The sequence below is a fragment of the Solea solea genome, chromosome 14 (genome assembly GCF_958295425.1).
Source record: "Solea solea chromosome 14, fSolSol10.1, whole genome shotgun sequence".
NCBI classification, from domain to species: Eukaryota; Metazoa; Chordata; class Actinopteri; order Pleuronectiformes; family Soleidae; genus Solea; species Solea solea.
The window spans coordinates 2,767,449-2,793,741 of NC_081147.1; the positions used below are offsets into that span (position 1 = coordinate 2,767,449).

The 26,293-nt window shown below is 38.6% G+C and overlaps 1 protein-coding gene across 1 annotated transcript in view; it reads right to left on the reverse strand.

Moving 5' to 3' along the window:
• Nucleotides 1-203: 203 nt before the first annotated feature.
• LOC131472193 (polycomb group RING finger protein 3) overlaps nt 204-26,293 on the reverse strand; it is a 43,813-nt gene continuing 17,723 nt past the window's right edge. Inside the window, exons 2-10 of the mRNA XM_058649103.1 lie at nt 23,200-23,308; nt 22,353-22,470; nt 19,162-19,258; nt 16,417-16,472; nt 15,505-15,612; nt 9,340-9,428; nt 5,637-5,774; nt 2,263-2,343; nt 204-1,116 (exon numbers count right to left, since the gene is read on the reverse strand). Coding sequence (XP_058505086.1) covers nt 1,069-1,116; nt 2,263-2,343; nt 5,637-5,774; nt 9,340-9,428; nt 15,505-15,612; nt 16,417-16,472; nt 19,162-19,258; nt 22,353-22,470; nt 23,200-23,214 — 750 coding nt within the window. The 5' untranslated portion in view covers nt 23,215-23,308 and the 3' untranslated portion in view covers nt 204-1,068. The remainder of the gene's footprint in view (nt 1,117-2,262; nt 2,344-5,636; nt 5,775-9,339; nt 9,429-15,504; nt 15,613-16,416; nt 16,473-19,161; nt 19,259-22,352; nt 22,471-23,199; nt 23,309-26,293) is intronic.

Sequence of the window (26,293 nt, forward strand, 5' to 3'; positions counted from 1 at the left end):
ACACACACACTCACACACACAAATGGCAAAGGATGTGATATCTGTCTCGTGTCTTGGTCAAGACAACATAAAGATGCTTTTCATATACTTTGATACTGATATCGAGTCTGTCACGTATAGATTTGAGCACTTCTGTGATCCATCATCATCTGTTCTCTCTCTTTTTGTTTTTTTTTTTAATAACAGTCTAAAGTCTCTCTCTCTCTCTGTGTGTACTGACACTTTATGTACAATATTGGTATATAGAACATAAATTACTACACAATTTTTTTTTTGAAGCCTATTCACAATTGACAATCATCGTTAGGAGAAAGAAAACTGGACAAAGCAAAACAAAATGAAATGAAATGAGAAGAAAAACAAAAAAAGGGGGGAATTCAGAGACAATTTACTTGATAAACAGTGTAAAAAAAAAAATGGGTGTTTCATCTTCCTCAGACTTCCTTTGCTCCCAAGTGTTTCGTCACGAGAAGTAAAAAAAAAAAAAAAAAAAAGTATAAAAAACGTCCTCTTGTCTCAATGAAATCTGCAAATCTGGTGATTCCCGACATCGTGTTTGCGTGTAAACAGAGCACCAGTAGTGTCTTGGTTCCATGTGTCTCTTCTGTACAAAAGTATAAATATATGATTTCTCTCCATTTTTTTTTTTTTTTTCTTTTTGTTTTGTTCACATATCTAGGATGTAGCGGACACACAAATAAAAAAAGAAGGAAAAGAAAGAAAAAGAGATGGTTGTTTTTGTTCCTAAAAACACACCAGTGATGCAGTTTCTGTGCTGGAAGTTGCCAGTTTAGTTTACTTTAGTTTTGATTTTCTTTGTTTCCCCCGCGTTAAATCCCCGATTTGCTGGCTTTTGCTGATCTGTTGTGTTTTTTTGTTACCGACGGGCATTTGCTTGGTGTTGATCGTTGATCGTCTTTGCATAAATTAAGAAGAAGAAGAAGAAGAAGAAGAAGAAGAAAAAAAGGATTGGGCACAGTCTGCAGCCACCTCACAAGAACAAGAACAAAAAACAAAAACAAAAATTAAAAAAGGGGAGAAAAAAAACAACTGTTGTGTCCGTTTTAGCTACAGCAGATCCATCTTAGGTCTGTAATGAAGCAGGAGAGGGGATTTCTGAAAAGAGAAGAACAAAAACAACTTCAGAAACTTTACAATAATCCTTTTAAAAACAGAAATTAACTCCAAAACTGTACTAAAATACTTTTATAAACCAAAATGAACTCCAAAACTTTACTAAAACCCTTTTATAAGCAGAAATGTACTCCAAAACCTTACTAAAATCCTTTTATAAACAGAAATTTACTCCAAAACTTTACTTAAATTATTTTATAAACAGAAATTTACTGCAAAACTTTACTAAAGTCCTTTTATAAACAGAAATTTGCTGCAAAACTTTATTAAAATCCTTTTATAAACAGAAATGTACTCAAAACTTTTACTAAAATCCTTTTATAAACAGAAATGAAGCCCAAAACTTTACTAAAAATCCTTTTTATAAACAGAAATGAAGCCCAAAAATTTACTAAAATCCTTTTATAAACAGAGATTTACTGCAAAACTTTACTAAAATGCTTTTATAAACAGAAATTTACTCCAAACTTTACTAAAATCCTTTAATAAACAGAGATTTACTGCAAAACTTTACTAAAATCCTTTTATAAACAGAAATTTACTCCAAAACTTTACTAAAATTATTTTATAAACAGAAATTTACTGCAAAACTTTACTAAAATCCTTTTATAAACAGAAATTTACTGCAAAACTTTACTAAAATCCTTTTATAAACAGAAATTTACTCCAAACTTTTACTAAAATCCTTTTATAAACAGAGATTTACTGCAAAACTTTACTAAAATCCTTTTATAAACAGAAATTTACTCAAAACTTTTACTAAAATCCTTTTATAAACAGAAATTTACTGCAAAACTTTACTAAAATCCTTTTATAAACAGAAATTTACTGAAAACTTTTACTAAAATCCTTTTATAAACAGAAATTTACTCCAAAAGTTTACTAAAATCCTTTTAGAATGATGATGTCTGTCACTTCCTGTGTGCAGCGTGGGAGTGTCGCCCGGCAACATGACATCAAAACAATGCTACAAGTGGATCCAGGATTGTTGATCACTGTTTTTATTATTCGTTAAAGTTAAACTGTATATTTTGGTCCAGGATTAGTGACTGCAACCAAGGTTGGAGGAGCTCGGTGAAGGTCACCTCCCACTTAGAGCTAGCAACAACATTATTGCACATCATTTACCTTAAATCTCCATCTTGTCACAACAACGAATTTCAAAGTGTGGTCCTTGCCCAAGATTTCCTCATTGCATAAAATGTCCAGCTGAGAATAAATAAATCACAACAAAAAGAAAGAAAGAAGAGGATAATTAATGATTAACGATGAAGCCGGAGGTGTTTTTGGAACTTCTTCTCTCGCAGCAGCAGCAGCAGCAGCAGCACGTGGTCTCCCCTCAGACCACGTAAACAGACCGACAAACTCTACGGCTCGAGGCCACTTCAAGCCTGATTACTGCAGGCTGCGTGTGAGTGTAATGATGCAGATTTAAAAGCAGCTCTGCTCTCATCTTTGAGTATAAACTGCTCAGAGGAAGCTGGAGGACAGACACAGGATTTGTTTTGACGTGGAGAAGCTCCTGCAGCAGCAGCAGCAGCAGCAGCTCGGCATCTTGGGAGAAAAAGTGGAGTTCGATACTAAGCGCGAGGGCCGCCGCGCCAAATCTACCTCCCCTCCTGTGAAGTCAACATTGATATTCTGCTGAGCAGCGCCTCACATCTGCATCTGTCAATCAATACTGAGAGAGAGAGAGAGAGAGAGAGGAGATGGAGACAAACACGGCCACAGCGCCACCTGCTGTCTGTCTGTGATTGAAAAACCTGGAGCCGAGCTGTGATCGGCACAGACACCGCCTGGGTTTTTGTGATTAGAGAGATATCAAACACAATCCACAGGGGGAAATAACTGAAAAGCCGCTTGTGATTTTTAATCCTCACAGAAAATAAAGGATTTTTGTGTCGAAATAGAACAAACTTTGGTGGAAAAACAATAATAATCACATCTGAAAAACACCTATTTTTCAATTTGTACAATTTGGTTTTAAGGGGTTTCTTCACTGTTTCCTGACATTTTAAAGCTGTAATGTACACAGGTGTTTATATTTCTACTCGTATATATCCAGGTCCAAATTTTTCTGCTCACTCTTGTACAGTATTTGCTTTTTTCCTTGATTTAATCTGCAGTTTTTGTTACTGTGATAGTATTGCACCAAAAACACCATCACAAATCCTTTGTTTCTTTATATAAAACTGATTCTAATCACATTAGGGAAGACGTGAAAGGATTATCTTCAGGACAGAAATGATTGGAAAAGGTAAATCTGAGAGATTAGAGAGATTTACATGAAAAGAAGTCAAATTTTCTCACATTTTTGAGAAAAACTACAGCTCGACCTCCACTGGAATCTTTAATTAATCAGAATGAATCAAATGAAGAAGGGAATACCAGGCTTTTTTTAGTATATGACTGAGTTTTTGTGTAAAATAACTAAATTGTTTGTGTTAAATTTAGAGATTTGTGGTTTTCACATCACAAACTGCACTAAAATCTGAAGTTATGCACCAAATTCAAGCACCTTCAAGGCACATTTTCATGCTTTTCCAGCACCTTAAAGCTGTGGTTCAGTTTATATGAATACACAAACACTACCAATGATTATTTCACTCTTTTTAAATCACGATAAAAGAGCTGGTATTATGCTACAAAGGCAAGGTTAACCTCTCCGGCTTATTTTAATCAACTCTTTAATAACTAAAGTATTCAGTATAATAAATACTACTAATTACTTTAAGCATTTTATATAAAATCAAACCTTGAAAACACAACATTAAACCTGTACGAACCTTGAAAAGTCTCACTTTAGAGGTTTAACTCATTTAACTGTGTTTTCTTTGATCCACTCCTTCATTTATTCATGTGTTCACTTCCTGCCAGGACATTTCGACGAGTGAAGGGTTAGCGCTGATGCTCGTTGTGACGCGGAACCACGACGTCTGATCGTCAATAGATTGCGAAACGAGAGTTGTCGAGGAGGACAGACGCCTGACAGCGCTGTGCTGCGATATAATGAACCTAATGAAGGCTTCCCACTCATCTCTGTGACAGCCAGTTCAAAAAATAACAGCCAGAAAATAAGGGGAGGGGGGGAAATGCCAAGTAAGCGGCTGTGATGATTATTCATAGCATCTTGAAAAAATCCATCTGTCAAACGATCGCCCACCCTCCGTCCTGCCGCTGTGAACGAGGGCGGCGAGAGAAAATAAATCGAGGGGAAAAATGACAATATCTGTTATCTGCTAAATATGACAAACAACGGGGACTCGTGTGTGTGTGAGTCAGTGTGTGCACCGGGGTTTATGTAATTTCCTGTGAGGAACTCAAAAACTTTCTGATCAAGAACAAGGCCGTCCATCGTCCACAGCTGCTGCTGCTTCACACCAGCTCACAAACAAAACACCAGGAATTCAGAGATTTCTTCAGAAATGATAGAAATCTACGTTTTTTGTCTGTTTTCAATAAGCAAGTGTCAGGGCTGACGATTGACAGCAGGACAGCAGCAAAAGTGAAGGTCTCCAAGACCTTAGTGAGGCCTGGTGGAGACAGTGGACCGGGGAAGATGCTGGAGGTGACAGCTGTAGATGCTGAGATTGGGACTGACCAAGATTAGAAATTAGAATATTCCAGGGAGGGACAGCTCAGGTAATAGAGTCAAGCTTGGTTTGGTCACGTGCAGAGGAGGGACAGTGATTCTACTGGAGAAAAGGATGTTGAAGGTGATGAAGATGAAGAAGAAGAAGCTGGAAAAAGAAGATTGTACCTACATTTTTCGCCAAGCATTTTTTGAATGTTAATGAACTAAAAACAAATCTAGAGACTTTCTGGAAGAAAAGAAAAGTTCTGATGCATTTGACCGCTTTGAGCCAGTCTGTCTGGTTTTGTTTCCTCCTCTGCCTTATTTTCTTTTTTTTTAAGATTGAGTTTCACTATTAATCTAAACACTCTTTCTTCTGTGAGAAAGAAAAATAAGAACTTTCCAACACAGCTTATAGAATAATAATCAAAAGGCACCGTTATAATGAATCTAATGAAGTCTTCCCACTCATCTCTGTGACAGCCAGTTCAAAAAATAACAGACAGAAAATAAGGGGAGGGGGGAATGCCAAGTAAGCGGCTGCGATGATTATTCATAGCATCAAAAGGCAGCGTCTAACACGGGCAATGTTCAAAATGACCTTTCCCAAACCTCAAAATGATGATGTTCCTTTGTCCACAAATCAAAATGATTCAGTTTTTTACTAATTCATTTGTTATATGAGGCAAAGAAACTGTAAAAAAAAAAACAAAAAAAAAACCACTTAATTTCTTTGGCGCTCTAATTGAAAGAGGTCATTTTGTGCCGTTAATGTAGACTGAAACTTTTTTAAAGTTTATGTAAAATGCTAATGCAGCGGTGAGAAGTGGAGCGGGTGTTATACGAGCATGTGACAGACGCACTACTGCTGCTTCTGCTGCTGCTGCTGCTGCTTTTCCGGCCTGTTGGAGCGCGTTATTGTCTGTACCTCATTAAACGATGTCAGGTTAAGCTTTTTGGCGATGAACTTCTTGAGGTGGAGGACCGTGGCTTGTGCCGAACAGCGGATCCACTTGCGCTTGAGACCTCGGAGCTTGCTGCTGTTGCACTCCAAGCAGATGCTGACCTGTCGAGGGGACACAGTTAAATACAGTTAAATACAGCAAAAATAGAGTTTCAACAGAGTTAAATCAGCCTCGTTTTTGGGGAAATGTTCTTATTTTTTTGCCTGAAAAGAGCAAGTGTGTCTTAATGAGGTCTAACAGATTACTTTACACTGTAATTAATTACCTGTACCTATGTTTACAACCACTGTGAATTAAGTTAGTGTTAAATACAGACGTAAATTCACTGTCACTCATTTGTGTGTGTAAACATAAGAAACTCCATAGTATTTCTTCTTAAATTCAGCTTCAAGTAAAGGAAGACACTTAAATACAGAATTACTTTGTGATAAGTACAAGTTTCTTAAATTTTTGCCAGTGTTTGTCTCGTTTTTGACCTGTTTTTCACGGTTTTAAAGGACATTACAGTCAAGTTTTACGTATTTTTACCCATTACCTCAGATTTTATTAATTTAATTGTATTGAAGCAGTTCTTTCAAACTATATATGTATTGTGACCTGAGACAGGATAAGAGTACATTAAGATAAGTCTTAAGATTTTGGATATCATCACATCACAATAAATTGTGTATCTGTGATGACCTTTCCTGGTTTTAAAGGCTGCTGCATTGATAATAATAATATTTATTACATTGAATACATTTGTGAAATACATTAAATATTATATTCACATAACACATCTTTCATTTTAAGCGTAATTATTTGTGTTATAGCGGTCGATGTCATTGTTTCTAGCACACGTAAATATCATTTATTTAATGTTAAAAAGCCAAATAAATAACCCAGATATTATCTGAAATTAAAAGGTAACTGTATTTCATGATATATGTATATATGGATGAGTGTTTTATCGTTTTAATGATGTTTTAAGTGCAAAAGAAAAGAACATTTTGAAGCTGCGAGTGAACGGCTGTATTCAGAGAATCATAAACGCTGCTACGTTAAAGCTTTTATTCCCGTATTTGTGGTGAAAACAGAGCTCTGAATTTACAGAAAGACAGAATGATGATGTAACTCCGGCAAGCACAGCACATCCCACTGAACCACTATTGTCTGTTTGTCTTTGGCTTATTGGCCCGTGCCCTTGTTTTCCCCCCTGAGGCGACACGGTCGGTGGTTCTGGCTGTCGACGGTTACAGGAGTCAGAAAGCATTACTGCCACCGAGCCTCTGCAGCGAGGACGGCGCTCAGATTACTCCTGGTTCTCGGCTCAAACCTGGAAATGCTCTTTTGTTCTGGGATGAGAACTGGCAGTGCTTTAATGGATCTGCTTTTTCCAGTGGAGCTGGCAATCAGGGAGGCTCATAATGTGAAATAAAAGTCTCACGGGTGACGTGGACGCCGCCGCGGCTCTGCGGCAGCTCACTCGCTTACTTACTTACCGCGCGGTACAGTAACGGCTTCGTTTACGGGGCTGCAGCTGCACACACATTCACAGCAGTGACTGATGCAACAGGGAGCCATATTAAGAAAATCATCATATAGACTGTTTGTGCCACGCAGAGACTCGTTCAGATTGTCGATGTGTTTTCTGTTCATGCGTGAGATTGGACTGCAGATAATCTGGCCTTCAGCGTTCATAAAAAAGTGATTAATAATTAAAAGCAGAGCGGGTTTCTCCAATTTCTCCATTAAGCCCGAGAACTGCCGTAGTTTATTTAATCTACACACACAGATGTTATCTGAATTTGCGTGAACGCGTCATGAAAACTAATCTGAGAAACACTCCAGCAGCTTCAGGGTTCTGCTGACGAGGTAGATTTCTCGGATTAGCTGTGTGTTGTAATATTGTATAAACAAAATATTGAATACACAAAAGTGAGTTTCTGAGAGCAAAAGTCCTTGATTTGAAATAACTGGCGGATTATTAAATAATAAACGGCTAATGCTGCTCATTAATTGTCTCCCTCTACATTTAAGAACATGAAAATCTCTTGATCATTTAGCCGGTGCTATAAATATTTGATAAAAATTAGTTTTCTTCATCACTCCGATGTGAAAATCATAAAAAAAAAAGTCCAGAGCACAACAAACCACAAAATCCCTGTGACAATTAAAATAAATCTGTCTTTGCATGATCTTTAGGTTGTTTACAAACAGAAAAACCAGATTTTCCGCAGTAAAAGCGTTTGTATTCCTCACCTCACACACACACACACACACAGTTACATTAGCGATTCTGAACACATTCTGCAGCGCTGCTGAATTTCTAAAGGTCGGGACCTTTCGGCCTCGTCGGGGCGAACTGTGAACTTCACCGCGTGACAGTGAGTGAGGAGATGCTTCTTCTTCTTCTTACGTGTCTTTAAAAAGACGTTTGTCTCGCTCCTGATAGTCTGCACAACTATCGCTCCACTGTCTCTGCATTATTGATATCATTTCTGCACAGATGGAGAATGAGCCAGAATACAAATGATTTCCATTCTGCATGCATCCACCGCGGCGGCGCTGTGGCGTCTGAGTTTATCTATACAAATGAAACATACACACGCATACAAAAAAGAGACAAAAGGAGGCCGTAATTGTAAAAGAGACTGGTGAGTCACATGGAGGCCGCGTTTCTTAAGACAATAATTGTCCCGACAATTATCACATACGGGATTTTTATTCACTCGTGCTTTTGTTCCTCGAGAACCTTTGATTATTTTATCCCTGTTTCCTTTCTTCAGGTCTTCATAAAAGACAAACTTAATTCCAGGGCCAGTTCACCTATAAAACACGCTCTCACCTACTGTACCATTAGTGTTGTCTCAGTCACGCGTGGATAATTACGCTGTGATTTACCGTGATTCTTTAATATCTTTAGATACGCAGACGATGTGATTATCTCCACATGAGGGAGGTTCATGTCTTCACTGCTCTTTGTTTGTTTGTTTTTGTGTCTCTGTCTGTTTCTGTGAGAAAGATTACACAACAACGACTAAACCACGGGGTGTCAAACGTGCGGCCCGTGGGACAGAACCGGCCCACCAGAGCGTCCAATCCGGCCTGCGGGATGAATTTGTGGAAATGTCATATTTTGCATTTTTTCAGTTGCAGATACCTGTGGCTATGTGTCAATAGCAAATTTAGGCATAATATTGTTGACATTTCAGGTTATTTTGTAAAAAAGATACTTCATTAAATGGAAAACATTGGAGTTGTTGTTGTTTATAAGTTATGATGCTATTATTTTACTGGTCTGGCCCACCTGAGATCAAATTAGCCCCTTAGTTAAATGAATTTGACACCAATGGACTAAACCAACCTTCTTTTTTACAACTATCGCCTTGAATTCTGCTCATCCTGAAAAAGTCTGACATATATTAAAGTGCTAATATTTACGGAAAGGTCGAATTTGATGCAGCTTTAACTACATTAGCAATAACAAGATGACGCTACTCCAACAAAACCTAAAAAAGCAGATCATTTAATGTTAACACAATGACCTGTCGCCCTACGTTTTCTCTTAATTGTGATGTGTTCAAGTTCTGCTCCAGAAACTGGATTATTATAGATTGAAATCGAATTGTATCTTCATGAGAGTATAAAACGTAGTCCACTTTGTCATGAAAATGTGAGGCTTACCTGCTCGTCACTGCGGTGATAGTCGTTGTCCTCCTCTGGTTTCTCCTCTCCTGCCTCCTTATTGGCCGTCTCCTCTGATTTTGCATCGCCTGTTCAGAAAGAAAATGGGTTTTTCAGTTCTCATAACGAACAAATTATGAATATTTGCTACTCGGAGGCGAGCGACAGCTCAAACATGACATGACATTTACACGTAATGGGCTAAAATATGACCACAAACATCAGTGTCTCCAACTGCTTTCACACTTTCTGTTTTTCCCTGGCATCCTTCCAGTGAATGTCTGCACTCAAGCTATTTTAATTGACTTAATTAATGACAAGACTTTTCAAACATCTCAGATGATGGGGATGGCGTGCACGTCAACAAATAAAATGTGCTTGTTGTAGTTTTCTTGGAGCGATGGATATCTAGTCAGGACGGAAGATACTGCTCTTTGGTGGTGTTACCATGTGCCATGTTGGATGTATACAAAAGCTACAAGCTATCAATTCGCTCTCGTCATTGTGTTAAGCCCCGCCTCTAGCAGGCCAGAAGAAAAACACGCCTTTTCAGGAGACTCAGTAGATGGCAAAAACGATGTTGTTCTGTGGCGTTAGCCCAGGAGTTCCATTCCCTCTACGTAACTGTTAAAAACCCCATTAACAGCTACTTCTGAACTGTCCACAGCAGGTGTATTATTTCTTTATGGATTTCCAACGTCGGCTGCGATACTGTTATTATTGAACGCTTCGTTATAAAACATAGTTATCAGGCGCTGTGACAGAATCGCTGCACACACACAGAGAGGTATTGCTTTTCTGTAACCTTTAAAAACAAAGAAATCCAGTGTGTTCTTTGTGGTTTCAATGGGTGTAATAACCTGGTGCGTGTGTGTGTGTGTGTGTGTGTGTGTGGACAGGTTACTGCTCAGACTCTAAATGTGATTGCGCTCTGTGACCGTTTTCCATTCGGGCTAACTGTCACCAATTCCACAGGGTATTTACTGGAAGAGGTCTGAGCTTGCTCTGGTGTCTCTGCGGTGATTGTCTCCAGAGTCGGGGCTCTGTTGATTGCTTGTCAGGAGGGGCTTGCACTCATTGTTGTGCCTCTCCTTCAAACAACCCCTCCACACACACACACACACACACACACCACCAGCCCAGTATCTTAGCGACTCTGGAAACAGCCATGACAGCCTGGTCGGTGTTAGAGTCTAAATCTGGTGATCCTTCACACTAAAATTAGAAGCTATGATGGTTTTGTATCGGTTTTACTTCAGTCCCTCTTTAAAGGAATCGGTAATATTGATCTAAAACCCATGGTTCTCAAACTGTGGTACGCGAGCTTCCTGTGGTGGTACTTGGAGGAAAATCAGAAATACTGTTCTACTGTGTGTACCAGGGTGTGTGATTGGAGTGGAGCAGAGGGATTAATATAATTCTAATTAAAACACCATATCTCTCGCTCCATCTTCATCTAATCTCACGATACCAGAGTTTACATGAGGAAGAGGAGGAGGATGAGAGAATAAGTCTGCCTCCTGTGAAAAGCTGTAGCTTTCAAACTTTGCTCAGTCTATTTACACCACTGTATTTTAACATTGGTGATAATGAGGTGTTATTGAGAGAGTTCAGTATTTTCTCAGGTGACACTTGGTATTAAAAGTTTTGAGAACCACTGATGTAAAAGATGAAATTAAAACATTGCGGTGTGTTTTGTGTCAGATTGTGGGAGGTAGGGTTCACTACAATATACCAGAAAATCATGAGGTACACTTTGCTGATATGCGTATAGATTTCGATGGTACTGAACTGAAATGGCAGCAAATGCTGTGATGGTAGTCTTAACACATGAATATCCCATAAGAGGCAGTGTGGAATATAGCAGGATCAAATGACATGATGCAGCACCTATTATCTCAAAAATGATTTACATTATTTTGATGTATTAAAGCAGCCGTTGTGGTAAATTATGTGTAGAAAATAGTCATTAGTCAAAATATCGCAATATGTATTGTATCATGATATGTATCATATCGTGACCAAGCCCTACTACAAATATCCATGGATATTTACATTCTAACTGCCATAAGAGAAATGTGCTCGAAATAATGCAGAAGAGTTTGCAAAAAATTGCCAAAAATAAAGACGGTGAACAGGAAAAACCCAGGGTTTTTACCCGGTGTTACTTTTTCACTGATGCCACTTGTGGCTGAAGCCGATAAACGCCATAAAATATGGATGACAATTGACAGTACCATGTGTTCGACTGGTTTTAATGTTTATTTGACAGTAAAAGTATCATCGTGTTATACCAGAGACACCACAATACGATATTATCACGATATTTAAGTCACAATTTGATCATGATGTTGTAAAATACTGCAAGCTTTGTTCACGGCGCCCTCTGCTGGACTGTGCTGTAATTATTCCACATGGTCTGATGTGCTTCTATGACTTTCAGATACTAAGTAACAGCCCTTGTAAAGGTCGTGGTAAACTTTGCCTGGAAAAACATCTGTAGCAGCAGCAGCAGCAATATAATAGTAATATGTGCAATATACGACCATAAATGCTGCAGTTTCCAGAGGGATAGTTTGTTTTATTGTATTTTATGGCTTTTTATATTATTTAATTAGAGTGATTTTATAGTTTTCTTTGTTTCCGTATCATTTATTCTGTTTCTCGCCTTTTTATTTTTTACAGTGTTAACTGGAGAAGCCTGCACAAAAACTCGAGGGCACTCGTAACCTGGAGTCTTTCATGGCAGAGTCATTTGATGTGGGAGTGACTGACAATTAAACTGATTCCCACTGGTCAAAAATTTGACCAATGGGAATGTGGAACTGGTTTTATTCGGTTTTACAATGTGATATGGGTATAAAACATAAACCTGCAGACTGACAGGTTAATGATGGATGGGACTCCTCATATTTAATCAAATCACAAAGGATTCGACAGTAACATTTTCAGACAGAAGGCTGAAAATGTCTGAACTCCAGTGCATGAGACATAGTTAGAGTCATACAGGGTTCACAGCATGGTGAACTAACATGAGCAGTTAATGAGATGCATTTAAAGACCCTGGTAAATTTCTTCACTTCTGCAGGATCTACAACAGTAGTCTCAAACTCGTTGGCCCAATCAATCTCATGTGAACCACCACAAGTTATTTATTTCTTTTTTTAACTATATATTGTTCCATATCAAAAGGAACAGTTTTGATTTTCAGACAAATGTATAATGTGATTCATTTGTTTGTTTGTTTGTTTGTTTGTTTAAAATTTATGAGGATGGATTACTCGGGACAATTTATAAATAATATATGTTTATATATATGTTTATATGTATGTATATGTTTATTCCCTCTGCAATATCCACCCTGAACAAAATACAACAGCCATCACACTGCACACTTGTATCTGTCGTTGATGCTGCGTTGTTTTCTATTTTACTGTTTTTACCTACCTACTTACCTACACACCGATCTACTGATACATCTACCTTCCTACCTACCTACCTACCTACTGATACATCTATCTACCTACCTACCTACCAACCTACCTACACACCTATCTATCTTCCTACCTACCTACCTACACACACACACACACACACACACACACACACACACACACACACACACCTACCTACCTACTTACACACCTACCTACCTACTTACACACCTACCTACCTACCTACCTACCTTACTACCAACCTACCTACCTACCTTCCTACCAACCTACCCACCTACCTACCTTCCTACCAACCTACCTACACATCTATCAACCTTCCTACCAACCTACCTACCTACCTACCTACCAACCTACCTAGCTACACGTCTATCTACCTTCCTACCAACCTACATATCCATCTACCTTCCTACCAACCTACCTACTTACCTACCAACCTACTTTCCTACCTAACTACCTAGCTACACGTCTATCTACCTTCCTACCAACCTACATATCTAACTACCTACCTACCTACACACCTACCTACCTACCTACCTACCTACCTACCTACACATCTATCTAACTTCCTACCAATCTACCTACCTACCTACACACTTACCTACCTTTCTTCCAACCTACACATCTATCCAACTTCCTACCAATCACCTACCTACCTTCCTACCAACCTACCTACACACCTACCTACACGTCTATCTACCTTCCTACCAACCTACCTACCTACATATCTTTCAACCTTCCTACCAACCTACCTACCTACACACCGACCTACCTACACATCTCTCTACCTTCCTACCAACCTACCTACTTACACACCGACCAACATACACATCTATCTACCTTCCTACCAACCTACCTACTTACACACCGACCTACCTACACATCTATCTACCTTCCTACCAACCTACCTACTTACACACGGACCTACCGACAAATCTATCTACCTTCCTACCAACCTACCTACACATCTACCCACCTACCTACCTACCAACTTACTATGCTATGAATAGCTATGAATAGTAATTGCAACATCATTAAAAGTTTAAATAAGAGTATATAGAACTGACTGTGGCCGGAAAATACACAGAAAACAGGAAACTAACACAGTCTTACTTTTCCCTCAGATGTTATTTGCTTTTAACACAATTCAAGCAAATGAAGGTGAAATGCAGTTCACCACTACCAGGGTTTCTACCACTGCTGATATCTGTGCAAATTATCTTTAAAATGTGTTTGTGTATGAACACAGATGCATGTACACACGTGTGTGTGTGTGTGTGTATATGTGGCTAAAGCAGACTTCAAGCAACGAGGCAAAGGAAGCCGGAGAGCATTTCCATTTCCATTTCCATTTGAGCCTTAATTACCAAAATCAGAGAGGGGGGATTAAGCGAGCGATTAGGCCTGCCAGCACGACAGCCCTCTGGGCACAGATTCACACCAACCCTCGCAAGCAAAGTGCTCTGGAAAAGCTGTTGTGCACAGTAAACGGGGCAGCGACTCATTGTGACTCTGACTAAACTGCTTTCATCTCCACTGCGTAACGGCAGTCACTGCTACTGTGTGGTCACGCTTCTCTTGGTAGTGATGACTTTATGTCCTTTAACATTGCAGTGACAAGAACAAGGCGATGACAGGCCGTGGTGAATGTTAGGGCTGTTACTTTTTCCCAAAATCGAGTTCAAACCTATTCCTTCAAAAATATTCAACACTATTTATTACACTTACTAGGGCTGTGCAATAAATTCAAACTGGTGTTTATATTTATATTATAAGCCCCAAAACAAACCGATTTATTCTGAAAAATAACGCTTTTAATGTTTTAACGCTGTCTGACTTCTGGTCATGCTTGTCATCTGGCAAATATAAAATTATTTCATCCGTTTGAATTAATTGTGATTATTATTTTTCCCACAATCAAGCAGAACTAACACTTATTATTAAATGAACATTGTTGTTTACACGTTACACTGCCCGTCACTGACACTGCTAGCCGGTAAACTAACAGCTAAGCTAACAGGTGAGTCATCAGATTTGTTCTTTTCTCTCTCATCTACAGCAAAAAACTTCCATACCCCACTTTTCAGACACTTAAATGTCACAACTGTCTGCTCATGAGGAACGTTTACTTGTTTCCTTTTTCCACATCAAATCTTAAGGTTAAGAATTTTACCATTTTCCAGTTCAAAAGTTCAAAACATGAACGCAAACCCCCTTGGGCTAGCCACTGTTAGCTACTGTTAGCTATATCCTTTCGAAAACAGTCTACATGCTATCTTTCGCAAACAGGTAGCATAGCATCATGTCTGCTGATAAAAATGTAGCCACACTGTGTGAACGACCGATTTAAAATACAACAAATAAGGCAGAAGTGCAATAAACTGTAAAAGTAGTCAAGTGTTTTTACTACTGACGTGAGTGGCAGCCATCTTGGAATCCTATATCGGGTTTTGTGGTATTGCTCTGACGGTATTGCTCTGACTTGGAAAAATTAGATAATAGTTCCAACTACACCACCAAGTACCACCAGAGGAAGCTCGCGTACCACTGGTGGTACACGTACCACAGTTTGAGAATGTGTTTCTCGGACTTCCAGATAAAAAGCATAAACCGCCCTTGTGAAGGTGATGGTAAACCTGGTGTGTGAGGGGAAAAACAACTATAGCAGTAGCAGCAGCAGATGAAGAGTGAGGCGTGAACACTGTGGTCGTACCATTGCGTTGATCTAGATGAGTCTTCATGTTACACAGCTCTCCTTTAATGTCTCCAGGCACCTCCATCCCTAACTTCTGATAGAACTCCCTCTGCTTCTTTATCTCCGCTGCACAGGAGGAGAGAAAAAAAATAATAAGACGCTGCCGTGTCTTTTACTCAAGGTCACTGCTGTCACCACACTTTCAAAGCTCAATGGAGTGTGTGATTGTGTGTGTGTGTGTGTGTGTGTGTGTGTATTCTGGGTTCATCCATGAATAAAAGAATATTTCCTTGCATTTTTAAAGTGATGCCTACACACACAGTGATAACAGACACATTCAAATGTTAAGTATAAGGCTATAGGATGTGGCAGTTTTCCATTATACAGTTCTAGCACTACTCGACTCGCTTTGGTATCAGTTACGCCGTTTTCCATTTCTTCATAGTCCCTCCTCAGCGTGGGCGGGGTCACCATAGCAACAGCAACACGTGACTTGTGAAGCAGTTTTTTTTGGGTGCAACTGAATCATTAGAATCAGTTGATTCAAAAGATTTGCACACAGAGTCGGTCAGTACTTCCTGCATGATCGTCTGACAGTCACTGAGATAAAATACCACTGAACGTGGTTGTAACTGGGCTCATGATCGCCGGCTTTTCAGCACTACTCAAGTTAGACATTTCCTTTGCTAAATATTGGAGATTAACACGTTTTCAGGGATTTTTAAGTCTTTTTTACTGATCTGCAGTTCGTCTTTGTTCGCTTTGATTTGAATTTTACGATGCTTCTTGAATGCATCTTGAAGCTATTCGTCTGAGCTCAACACGCTGTCGATCAGGGGTCTTAAACTGATCGACTGATTACATTAGGAATAGAAAGACACACCAGTTTACTTCTATTTATGAAACAAACAAAAAACAAGTGACACTTACCCTCTTGAAGTCCCGGTACCAGTTTGTAGACAATGTCTTGCATTGTTCTGTCATGGCTTTAAAAAAAAGTTAAAGGAAAATAATTAGTTACCGTATTAGTTTAACAGAACAAATATTATGACTTCTTTGTAAATGATTATATGAGAAATGCAAAATGAATTGTTTGTCTCATGAAAATTGCAGAAATGAAGAAGTAATTAGAATGTGCTGCACATGTGACCCAGGGTCATGTGAATCATATTTTACTATTCAAAACCTTACATTAGCACACAGAGTAGTGATTTATCTTTTTTCAACATGAACCACGTGACAACTTTAGACATCTCAAAACGGTGAAAACCTTGTGTCTTTTATGCAGAAAATATGTCAAATGTGTCATAATCTAAGCGGCTGCAGGGGAGCAGCGTATGCTCCGACACTGCCGAGAGTTAAACAGTTCCCTTTCCCTGTTTGCCAGCGCAGGTGACGCAGGTGCGCCGGGTGGACTCCAGGTCTCCCTTCACCGTGACGCCGCGTTGAGGCGACCAGCTGTGGCAGCCGGACACGGCGTGTTGACTTTGCTCCAGTGATACAGAAACAGGAAAATCGAACAGAATGTGGAGGCCAGGACCGGCTGCAGCAGTGAACTACTGACCCCTGGTGGACACAGGTGATATTACGGGTTTAATGTAATGTTTAAAGGGACGCAGTTTGTGTTGTGTTTTGACGTTTAATCACCTGTGATTGGCAGGAAATTACGAGGGAGTATTTGTGCGTTTCATGATAGATTCCTGTTGTTTGGGCGAGACCAAGGAATTCCAAGGAGTGGGTCGGGACCCACAGATGAGCCACAGGGGGGCTTTTTTTGGGTCCCCACACAAATTTGAAGAGTTCTCTGACGTTATAGTCGTGTGTAATGTGTAAATGTTTTCAATAACGTGCATAAAATGTAGTTTTCATGTTCGTTTAACAAGTCAACGTCGAGGAAAATGACTTTTACTCCACTTCATTTACTCTAACTATCTTTGTTACTCGTTACTACCAAATAAAATCAGAAGAGGAGGAGTTGATATTATGGTCTGTATTTATGTAGAGTTTAGTTTTCACCTATTCGCTTCTACATTTGGGTTAAGTGTCTTTGCTCAAGGACACATGGAAACTTAGCAGAGCCAGGAATGGAACCCACAACCTTCCCGTTGAAAGACAACTCGCCGTACCACTGAGCCACCATGGCGCCACCCTAACACCTCACTTTTTTAATACTTTTACTTAAGTAATATCAGAAAAAAAGGTCATTTTCTGGTAACATACTACAACTTTAAGATTCCAGTAGCACAAGTTTGGGAAACACTTGCTTCAGGTTTCATCTATAAGTTTCTGGCGAGGCTGAAATGTGGACAAACGAGGGTTTTTCCATATCAATTACAACTTCTGGAGAGAGGAAACGAGAAACATATGTTGGTGGTGATGGAGCGGCACCAGATTTAAATGATGCTCCTTCTGTCTGAGCTGTGTCGAGTTTCCAGTTTAACACCTATCTGATTCGTGTAGCAGACTCAGACCTGCAGGCTGACAGGGAGAACTCCGTGGATATGGAGCAGATTAAGCATCGGCTGCAGCTAACGAGGTCTAAACTGCACACGTGTTCCGTCTGTACGAGCTCGCTGAAAAGTGAACTGCCTCCACGTGATGGAACGTGAACACTCGGCAACATGAACTCTGACAGATATCACTCACACTCACACACACACACACACACTAAACTGTGTCGGAAATTGTAGTCGTTCCCTCCTGAACTGTGTTGTCACTGCTTTTGCTGGAAACGCTCCATTTAAAGCACATTAGCTCTTCATATGTGTGGAAACCGGAGCTGATGGGAAACATCATTAGGGATTTTGAAGGTTTTTAAAAACAAAACAAATGCCTAAGACACGACAGACAACTCACATCTGCTCAAAAGAAACCCTCAATCTGACACTTAATCCTGCCAATCTTAAATGGCTTTAATCTGCTGTATTTTCACATATAGACATGTAGACCCTGCTTTAAAGCAGTAGTATGTAAGTGCTTCACTTTATGTAAAACCCGACAGAAAAAAACACTTTAAAATTAAAATGTATGCCACAACTGCCAGGAAAACATTTAAAAAGAGCAAACACAACTGTCTGATAATTAATGGATTCACTCGACCACTAACCATGAGTGAAAGAAATTCATAAATTCATCATAAATTCTGCCAGGGAACGTAAACTTATGAGCATTCTCAGACATGCGAACACTCGCGTTGTCGTCTTTATCTGCAGACCAACTGAATTGTAAATGAACTGGGGTTATAAATGATGTTGTCTTCAGTTGTTTATGCATTTATGCAGCAGCAGAGTGTCCATTTTTAAACACAGAGACAAAGACCACTCCAGAGCAGCTTCTCTGAGTCTCTGAGTCTTTGTCTCCAGCAGAAAATGAAACAGAACAAAGACCTGAAGCTTTTTTACTCTGCAGTAGTTTGTTGTTGTTGTTGTTGTTACTGGCAGCGAGAGATGAAACTCCCAGAGGTGTGTGTGTGTGTGTGTGTGTGCGCGTGTTCAAACCTATCTTTGTGAGGACATTTTGGATGCTCCACACAACTTTAACATGTTTTTTATGAGGATTAAGACCTGGATTTAGGGTTAGAATAGGTTTTAGGTTGTGTGTGTGTGTGTGTGTGTGTGTGTGTGTGTGTGTGTGTGTGCGTGTGTGCGTGTGTGTGTCAGTGTTTCTCTCACTTACCCGATATACTGCAGTGGATGACTCTGATGAATAACAATCCTACACGTGGGACACGTGTTGTTTTCCTCCAGATATTTCACTAGACAGCTTCTGCAGACTGGAGACACACACACACACACACACACACACATATGGTTATGTATAAATTCAGCCTGGTTTTTACTCTGTATTGTTTTTAGACAAAGTCCGATTCAGCAGAAAAATGGGCTAAAGTTGTAAAACTGCAGATGTTCCATGTTCCTGATAATTATAGACTTTTCTGAATATTATTATCATTATTATCATTATGAGGAAATCCAACTTCCCAAAAATAAAAAGTGAACCAAACGTTGCAAAAGCCACTGAAATATAAAAGTTCTTTAAAGCTCATCATAAAATATTCTTCCACACAAACATCAGGACTGAAGCGCACGTCTGAAAACAGTTTAGGAAGCATCATTAACCAAAGTAGACTGATTATTCAGGGTCAATATTTGGCATTTTCTATACAAAGCATTGACCAGATACTGTTTATTAATCAGGCACCTATTTACTAATGACAGATTTCTGCCACCAAACGTGTCACAGAGCTTCATCAGACCGTCCTACGCACTCATATACTTTCTAATTCTTACTCAATAACTTGATAAAAATCACAATATTTTTAAATCACGGCTGACGACTAATAGACTTAAAATAGAATTTTGTCTAAAAAAAATGGAAGATTTGACCGTATTTTTGAATTCTTTTTATTATTATTTTGAATAAAATATGCAAATCCTAAAAAGTAAGTAAGAGTAAATATGCTAGAGGAGATTTAACTACTTTAATGACATGGAAAGCGATCTCTACTCATTTATTTACCCTGTAATAAGTCAGAAGTTTGGTTTTTTTACCTTATTAAACAATTCACGCTTATAAAAATCTGTCAGCTGCATCAGATTTTCAAATCCAGCCTGAAAAACGTGTTGATGAAGGTGATGGTGATGAGATTTTGTCTTTAATTCTCCTCTTTTAAGTCATTTCTCATCTCCATTTCTTTGGAGACATAATTGGTGACATTGTTAAACATTAACGTCGTCAGTAAAACGTCTTCAAATTGTTTTCGTCCGAGTCCTTGAGTTATTTTGATGTGAAACAGAAGAAAGTTCATCTTTTGCTCACAGACGTCTTGTTGATTCTAATTCATTCCTTTTTTTTCCCTATGATCATGTGACGCAGAATCAAAGCTTGTAGAAGAGCTCCCTCCAGTGGACACATGCGTTATTACACTGCCTGACTTCACCTGACTTTTATAGTTGAGTGGCATCACAATTAACCTTTAACCTGATGCATGAAGAAACATTAGAATATTGAAAATTCTAATATTAGAATAGAAACAAAACAGAACAGATGAATAAATCATCTTTATTTCATTTGCTCTTCTTCTTCTCTTAAATTATGAAATTAAAAGTACATAAGTTAAGGTTAAATAAAGAAACAACAACTTAAATAAGAGCTGACAATACATGAGCTCTTATTTGGCCAACCATCTAATTTCCTCCGTCAATATTTATGTTTAAACAACATTATCATCTTCATTTCTGAGCACACTTTGGTTATTTACACGGATTAATGACAGGATTATCAGACTGAAGAGACAGTAACTGAAAGAATCTGCGTGCAATCTTTTGTTCCAAGTGAAATTAAATTGTTGACTTTGTTAATCTGAGTTTAATTGCCACTAATTGAGATTTCTTTTTAATCGGTTGTTTGTCTTTGTAATGTGTCTTGTTTAATCATGCAGAGTTTAACCTAACCTGACTTTAAGTAGCGTTCTCTGTCAGAGATATTGAGCCACGTTCCTGTAACTCTTTGTTTTGTTCTCCGACATCGACCGCATCAATTATCCTTTCCCTAAATCACAGCAGTCAAAGTTTAATATTATTGAAACGCACGTTTATTCACTTCCAGGAGGAAAAAATAAAAAACATGCACTGTGAATAAACGTGTCGAGTTTGATTAAGACAGCGGCGATAACAAACCCCCTCAGGCAAAACAAAAAGGAATTCAGCAGCAGCAGAAGAAGAAGAAGACAATTATTATTTCACGACAACAACTAAATATCAGCTGTGAAGCATGTGACAGCATCTGTCCTCTAACAGCTGATCTCACGTGAGCCGTTAAGGTCACTTAAGGTAACAGATGCGGTAATCTGCCTCAACTCAATAACCCCCCTCCTCCTGAATCTGAATCCTGAGTGAAGAAGGTCAGCTGACAGAATAACACCATCATCTGAGGCATGAAAAGGTCGACTCCACTTAAGAGGGACATGGTGGATCAGTGGTAAAGAGAGAGAGTCGATTCCTGGCTCTGCTCTGAAAGAGTTTTCATGTTCTCCATCGTGTGTGCGTGGGTTTCCTCCCACAGTCCAAAAACATGCAGATTTGGGGGGATCAGGTCAATTGAACACTCTGGATTTACTGCCGGTGTGTGAGTGTGAGAGTGAATGACCCTGTGATGGACTGGTGACCTGTCCAGGGTGTGACCCCTGCCTATCGCCCTATGTCAACAAATCTTGTTTTAATCGTGAAAAAAGCTCTAATTGCCTCCAAATCCATAATCGGATCCAGATTAAATGTAATCTGATTGTTAGAGAGTCTGATCCTTCATACACATACACATATTAATCTGCACTACTACTTCTCATATCCTCATGAAAATAATAATAATATATACAGGGATTATTAATCCTAGTCTGGGAAAAGTTTTCTTATTAAAGCTTTTTGAAGCTGCATCACAATAAGAGCTCTAAGAATCTTCACTGAGTGTATATTTTTAAAGGAGAGAGAACTCTCTTTTAACAGGATTATCATCATCACCTGTTAAAGAAAGAGTATTTTATGGCGTTATTTTCGGTGCTTTTACCTGAATACGTCCAGTAAAAATGAATAAAGCTAATTATTATTGTTCTACTGAAACACAGTGGAGAGACTCAGCTCAGACGTGAAAAAACATCCAGAAATGTCAACAATATTCACCTCTCTTCTACATTTATGTTCTTCTGTCAGTAACTAATGAGTATTTAACTTCATTTTTGATGGTTTTCTATGTTAATATTGTACTTTTCCTTGTCGTTACCGTTGTTTGTATCTTTTTCCATTTAAAAACTATTTTGCTCTATAAATATCACTGTATATAAGTTATTATAAATGATGATGAGTGAAACTCACAGGTGTGTAAGCACTCGGTGACGGTGGTGGCGTCGATCAGGTAGCCATCACACAGGCGACAGGTGATGTGAGCGTTGATGTGACACAACTTTATCTTCCTCGTCAGCATGTCGGGGTTCTGGAGGAGGAGGAAAAAAAAAATAGACACTATTTTCAAAATAAAGGTCATATATCTATGTTATACAAACTGATTTACTGTAATTTTAATGTGTATATGTATATATTCAAGATACATAAAGATTTAATGCACCGCTCTTCAAATCAGAAAATAATACAGTATTTAAGAAGGCACAATTTTAAATGATTTAAATGCCATAACTCATGTGTTTGTGTAATTGATCGGAAAAGAGGAAAAACAGCATAAAGTGCATTCTCAAAACTCATTTCACTATTTAAAATCACATTAAACGTTTGTGTTGAGCTAGAATAAGTGACCGAATGCTTTTAAATTCAATAAACGGGAGAAAAAAAACAGTTTCAGGTCTCAAGTCAGGTAACGTTTTTGTGAAAGAAATACAAGAACAATTTCAAGCACTTTATCCAAAGTTCAAGCATTTTAGAATTAAAACACATGTATTTTGCCTGCCGCTGGCTTTAAGGCTGCAACAATTAAGATTATTTATCTTAATCAATTAATCTGTTGCTTATTTTCGAGTTGTTTGGTCCCCAAAATGTCAATTAAGGCTCAGAACTCGTGCACTCCAGGTGAGAAAATGGGTTTTTCTTTGTTCACACTTCAAAACATGTCAATAATCTTATGATTTTTTGATAAAAATGAGTTAAAATGCGAGAATAATCCGTCGTACCACTTAAAGAATCATATCACAATCACAACATGTGTACTCACCCCTAAAACCGCCATGCATCGACTGGATGGTGCAGCGGCCACGTCTCTTCCTGCAGTTTGTCGGGCCGACAGTGTTAACTCCTCATCATGGAGAGACTCTCATTGGAGCCTGGAGACAAGAGACGGAGACACAGAGACGTTAATGACCAGTAAACGGGGAAAAGAGAGAAGTCTAAGAATCCGCCAAAGCAGCAGCTGCTGCGGCTGCAAAGCTCACAGGATTTCAGGTGAACTTAATGTGTCCAAAAAAATAAAAAATAAAAGGAGAAAACTTTCATATTGTTTCCAAGGCAACCACAGGAGATATTCCAGGTCCTGACAGAAAACAACCCTGATAAAGTTTGTGCAATTTCTATTTTTAAATTAAAGGCACAAGACGACATAGACCCAGATTAGCCATGAAAACATGACACTGCATCACTTCAATGATCTGTAAAACATTACAATTAAATGAATGGTGGTGGGTTCAAGGTCATTATTTGTAAAATAACAACATTTGCTGTGATTTTGATCCACAATCAGGCAACAAAGGCACATTTAAAGGGCTGGTCTGTGTATTTCAGAAACGGCTTCTTTTCTGGGAAGTTCACGCACAAAAATGTCTAGCGACGGGTCAGAGGTCAAGGGGTCAGACTGGTTTGAGAGGATCGAAAAGGCAGCAACCTCACACTTGGTGTTTAATCAAACCATTTCAGGGAGGAGACTCCAGGGATTTTGGGATCTCACAGAAACCCGTGGGATTTAACATGACTTCAGAATAAACACACACAAACGGTACATTAATCAAGTGACTGGGCATCACATCTGTTAATCCGTCAAACTACGGGATAATTTGGCCAGATAATCTGTTCAAATCATCTTTAGGACTAGGTGTAGCTAATAAAGTGGACAGCGAGAGCAGACATCACTTTTATTCAGGGCTGCTGACTAGTTTGAATGAATCAGTTTTTTTTCTTAAATCAATAAAACTATTTTAGTGCGAGTTGCAGCCCTGGTGTCACAGTTAAATCATGAGTCATGACAGGAGGACGCTTTAAATCTGCCTGGTTACAGTGACAGAGGAGAGTCGGCTCGCAACCGCCTCTGTTTGCTCATCAGACCGTGAAATTAGCCCCAGTTAGTCGACAGGGGGTGAAATGTGGGCACGCGGGGGAGACTGAGGACACGCGCTGTGCTGTGCTTACGTTATCTTGAGATGAAACATGAAAGAAGGTTCTCTGAAGAGAAAAGACATCTGTGACAGCGGTGGATTCGCGTCAGTAAGAACAAATGTGGGGATTAAAATGAGGTCAAATCATCAGTTGACACAAAAAAAAGACAGGAGTTTAGACTTAAAATTGTCCCGAGTTATAACTCACTCATTGTTGCCCGACAGATTATATCAGTGGACACAATATTTAAAGGGAACAACTCGTATTTATTGTCTTTAAACTTAAAACTCAAAGACAAAAAACAAAGTACTATATACAGACTTAATAATAAAATCGTATTATGAAACAAATGAAATGATAAACTACAAAAATCAAACAAAAAACAATATGCTAATCTGGAAAATTGCACACCAGATTATTTGATATACTGTAAAAAGAATACTATTACTATAAAGTGTGTAGACCTGTATAGAGTGTCAGTGTCAGTGTTTAAACTAATTAATAATGACCCGGCATTCGCACGTCTGCAGTGAAAACATGAAATAAAGATGTTTTAATGCTGTGAACTCGCGCTGGAAAAGGTGAGAACAAAGGTGGGGATTAAAATGAGGTGAAAACCTGTCAGAAATCATCACTCAACTAAAAAAAAAAAAAAGTTGAGAAAGAGTCTGATGTCGCCCCGTTTAAATCGATAAACTCTCCTGCAACAAATTCAACACTTGGCATAACGTAACATAATCTCGCCACGCTGTGGAATTATGAAGCGTTTTGGCAGCAGAACCTCATGAAAGTGAGTCTTGTTAATGGATTTCTGACCCGTGTTATCACTGCGGCGTCTCCTGCACAAAACTGTGGAAGGAGCCAGTTCTTTCAGGGGCTCCATTCATCAGTTAGTGCATGAAATATCTGTTAAATATGAATCAAATGGTTTTATTACAGTCATTTTTAGAAGCTGGACGCTGCAGGTTCATTGTTGGAGTCATTTTGACTCTAAAATAAACTAAATATAAAAACATGACATGCTGCAGATCATTTGGGGCTGCAATTAATGCTTATTTTCATAATCAATTTGTTGTTTGGTCCATAAAATGTCAGAAAATGTTGAAAGATGTTGAAAGATATTGATTAGCGTTTCTCAAACCTGATTTCTTTGAGACGTGGAGCAAAGAAACCAGAACATTTTCACATTTAAGTACGGTACTCGATTATCACGGCAGCCCTGAGATAATTCAATTAATTACACAGAAAAGAAAGGTTGGGACTCTTCCCTGCAGCAGCTTCTGCGGGATAAATAAACACAGACAGGATTGTTCGTGTGATACATTAAAGATGTCACACTGTGTCTGTGGTTCACTTCAGGTCAGCGCTGCTGCTGCTGCTGCTGCTGCTGCTGCTGCTCTTTTTCTTCCTCTGACGCGTCTGAAGTGATGTCTTCAAATGACTAAAATTACGATTTGTTATACGTGATATACGTATAGACTTAAAACCGTATAGAGCATGAGAACGTGATACCACCAGAAAAACTACCAACATTGATGTTTTTATAATAATGAAAAATTCTAAATAAAAACAAATTGCTTCAAACAGCAATTTTAGCCCTGTATAGAAATTATTATTATTATTGTTGTTATATATAGAAACTAGGGCTGCAACAATTAACGTGTTATTAGCGTTACTTTTTTTATAATTACAACAAGCTCTTAAAGTTTCCATCGAGTATTGCTCCAGATAACAAAACAAAAGTAAAAGTGAATTATTTTTGGTTTGTGGGCAAAACATGACATTTCAGAACATCATAATTTCAAGTTTTGGGGGGGGGGGGGGGGGGGGGAATCCAAAAATTCCCAAAGAAAATCTAAATGTTTAAAAAAAAACATTTTATTTTCAATATTTTACAAAATTGTTCAAATTTTTTTTTTTTTCTTCAAAAAATATTTAAATCA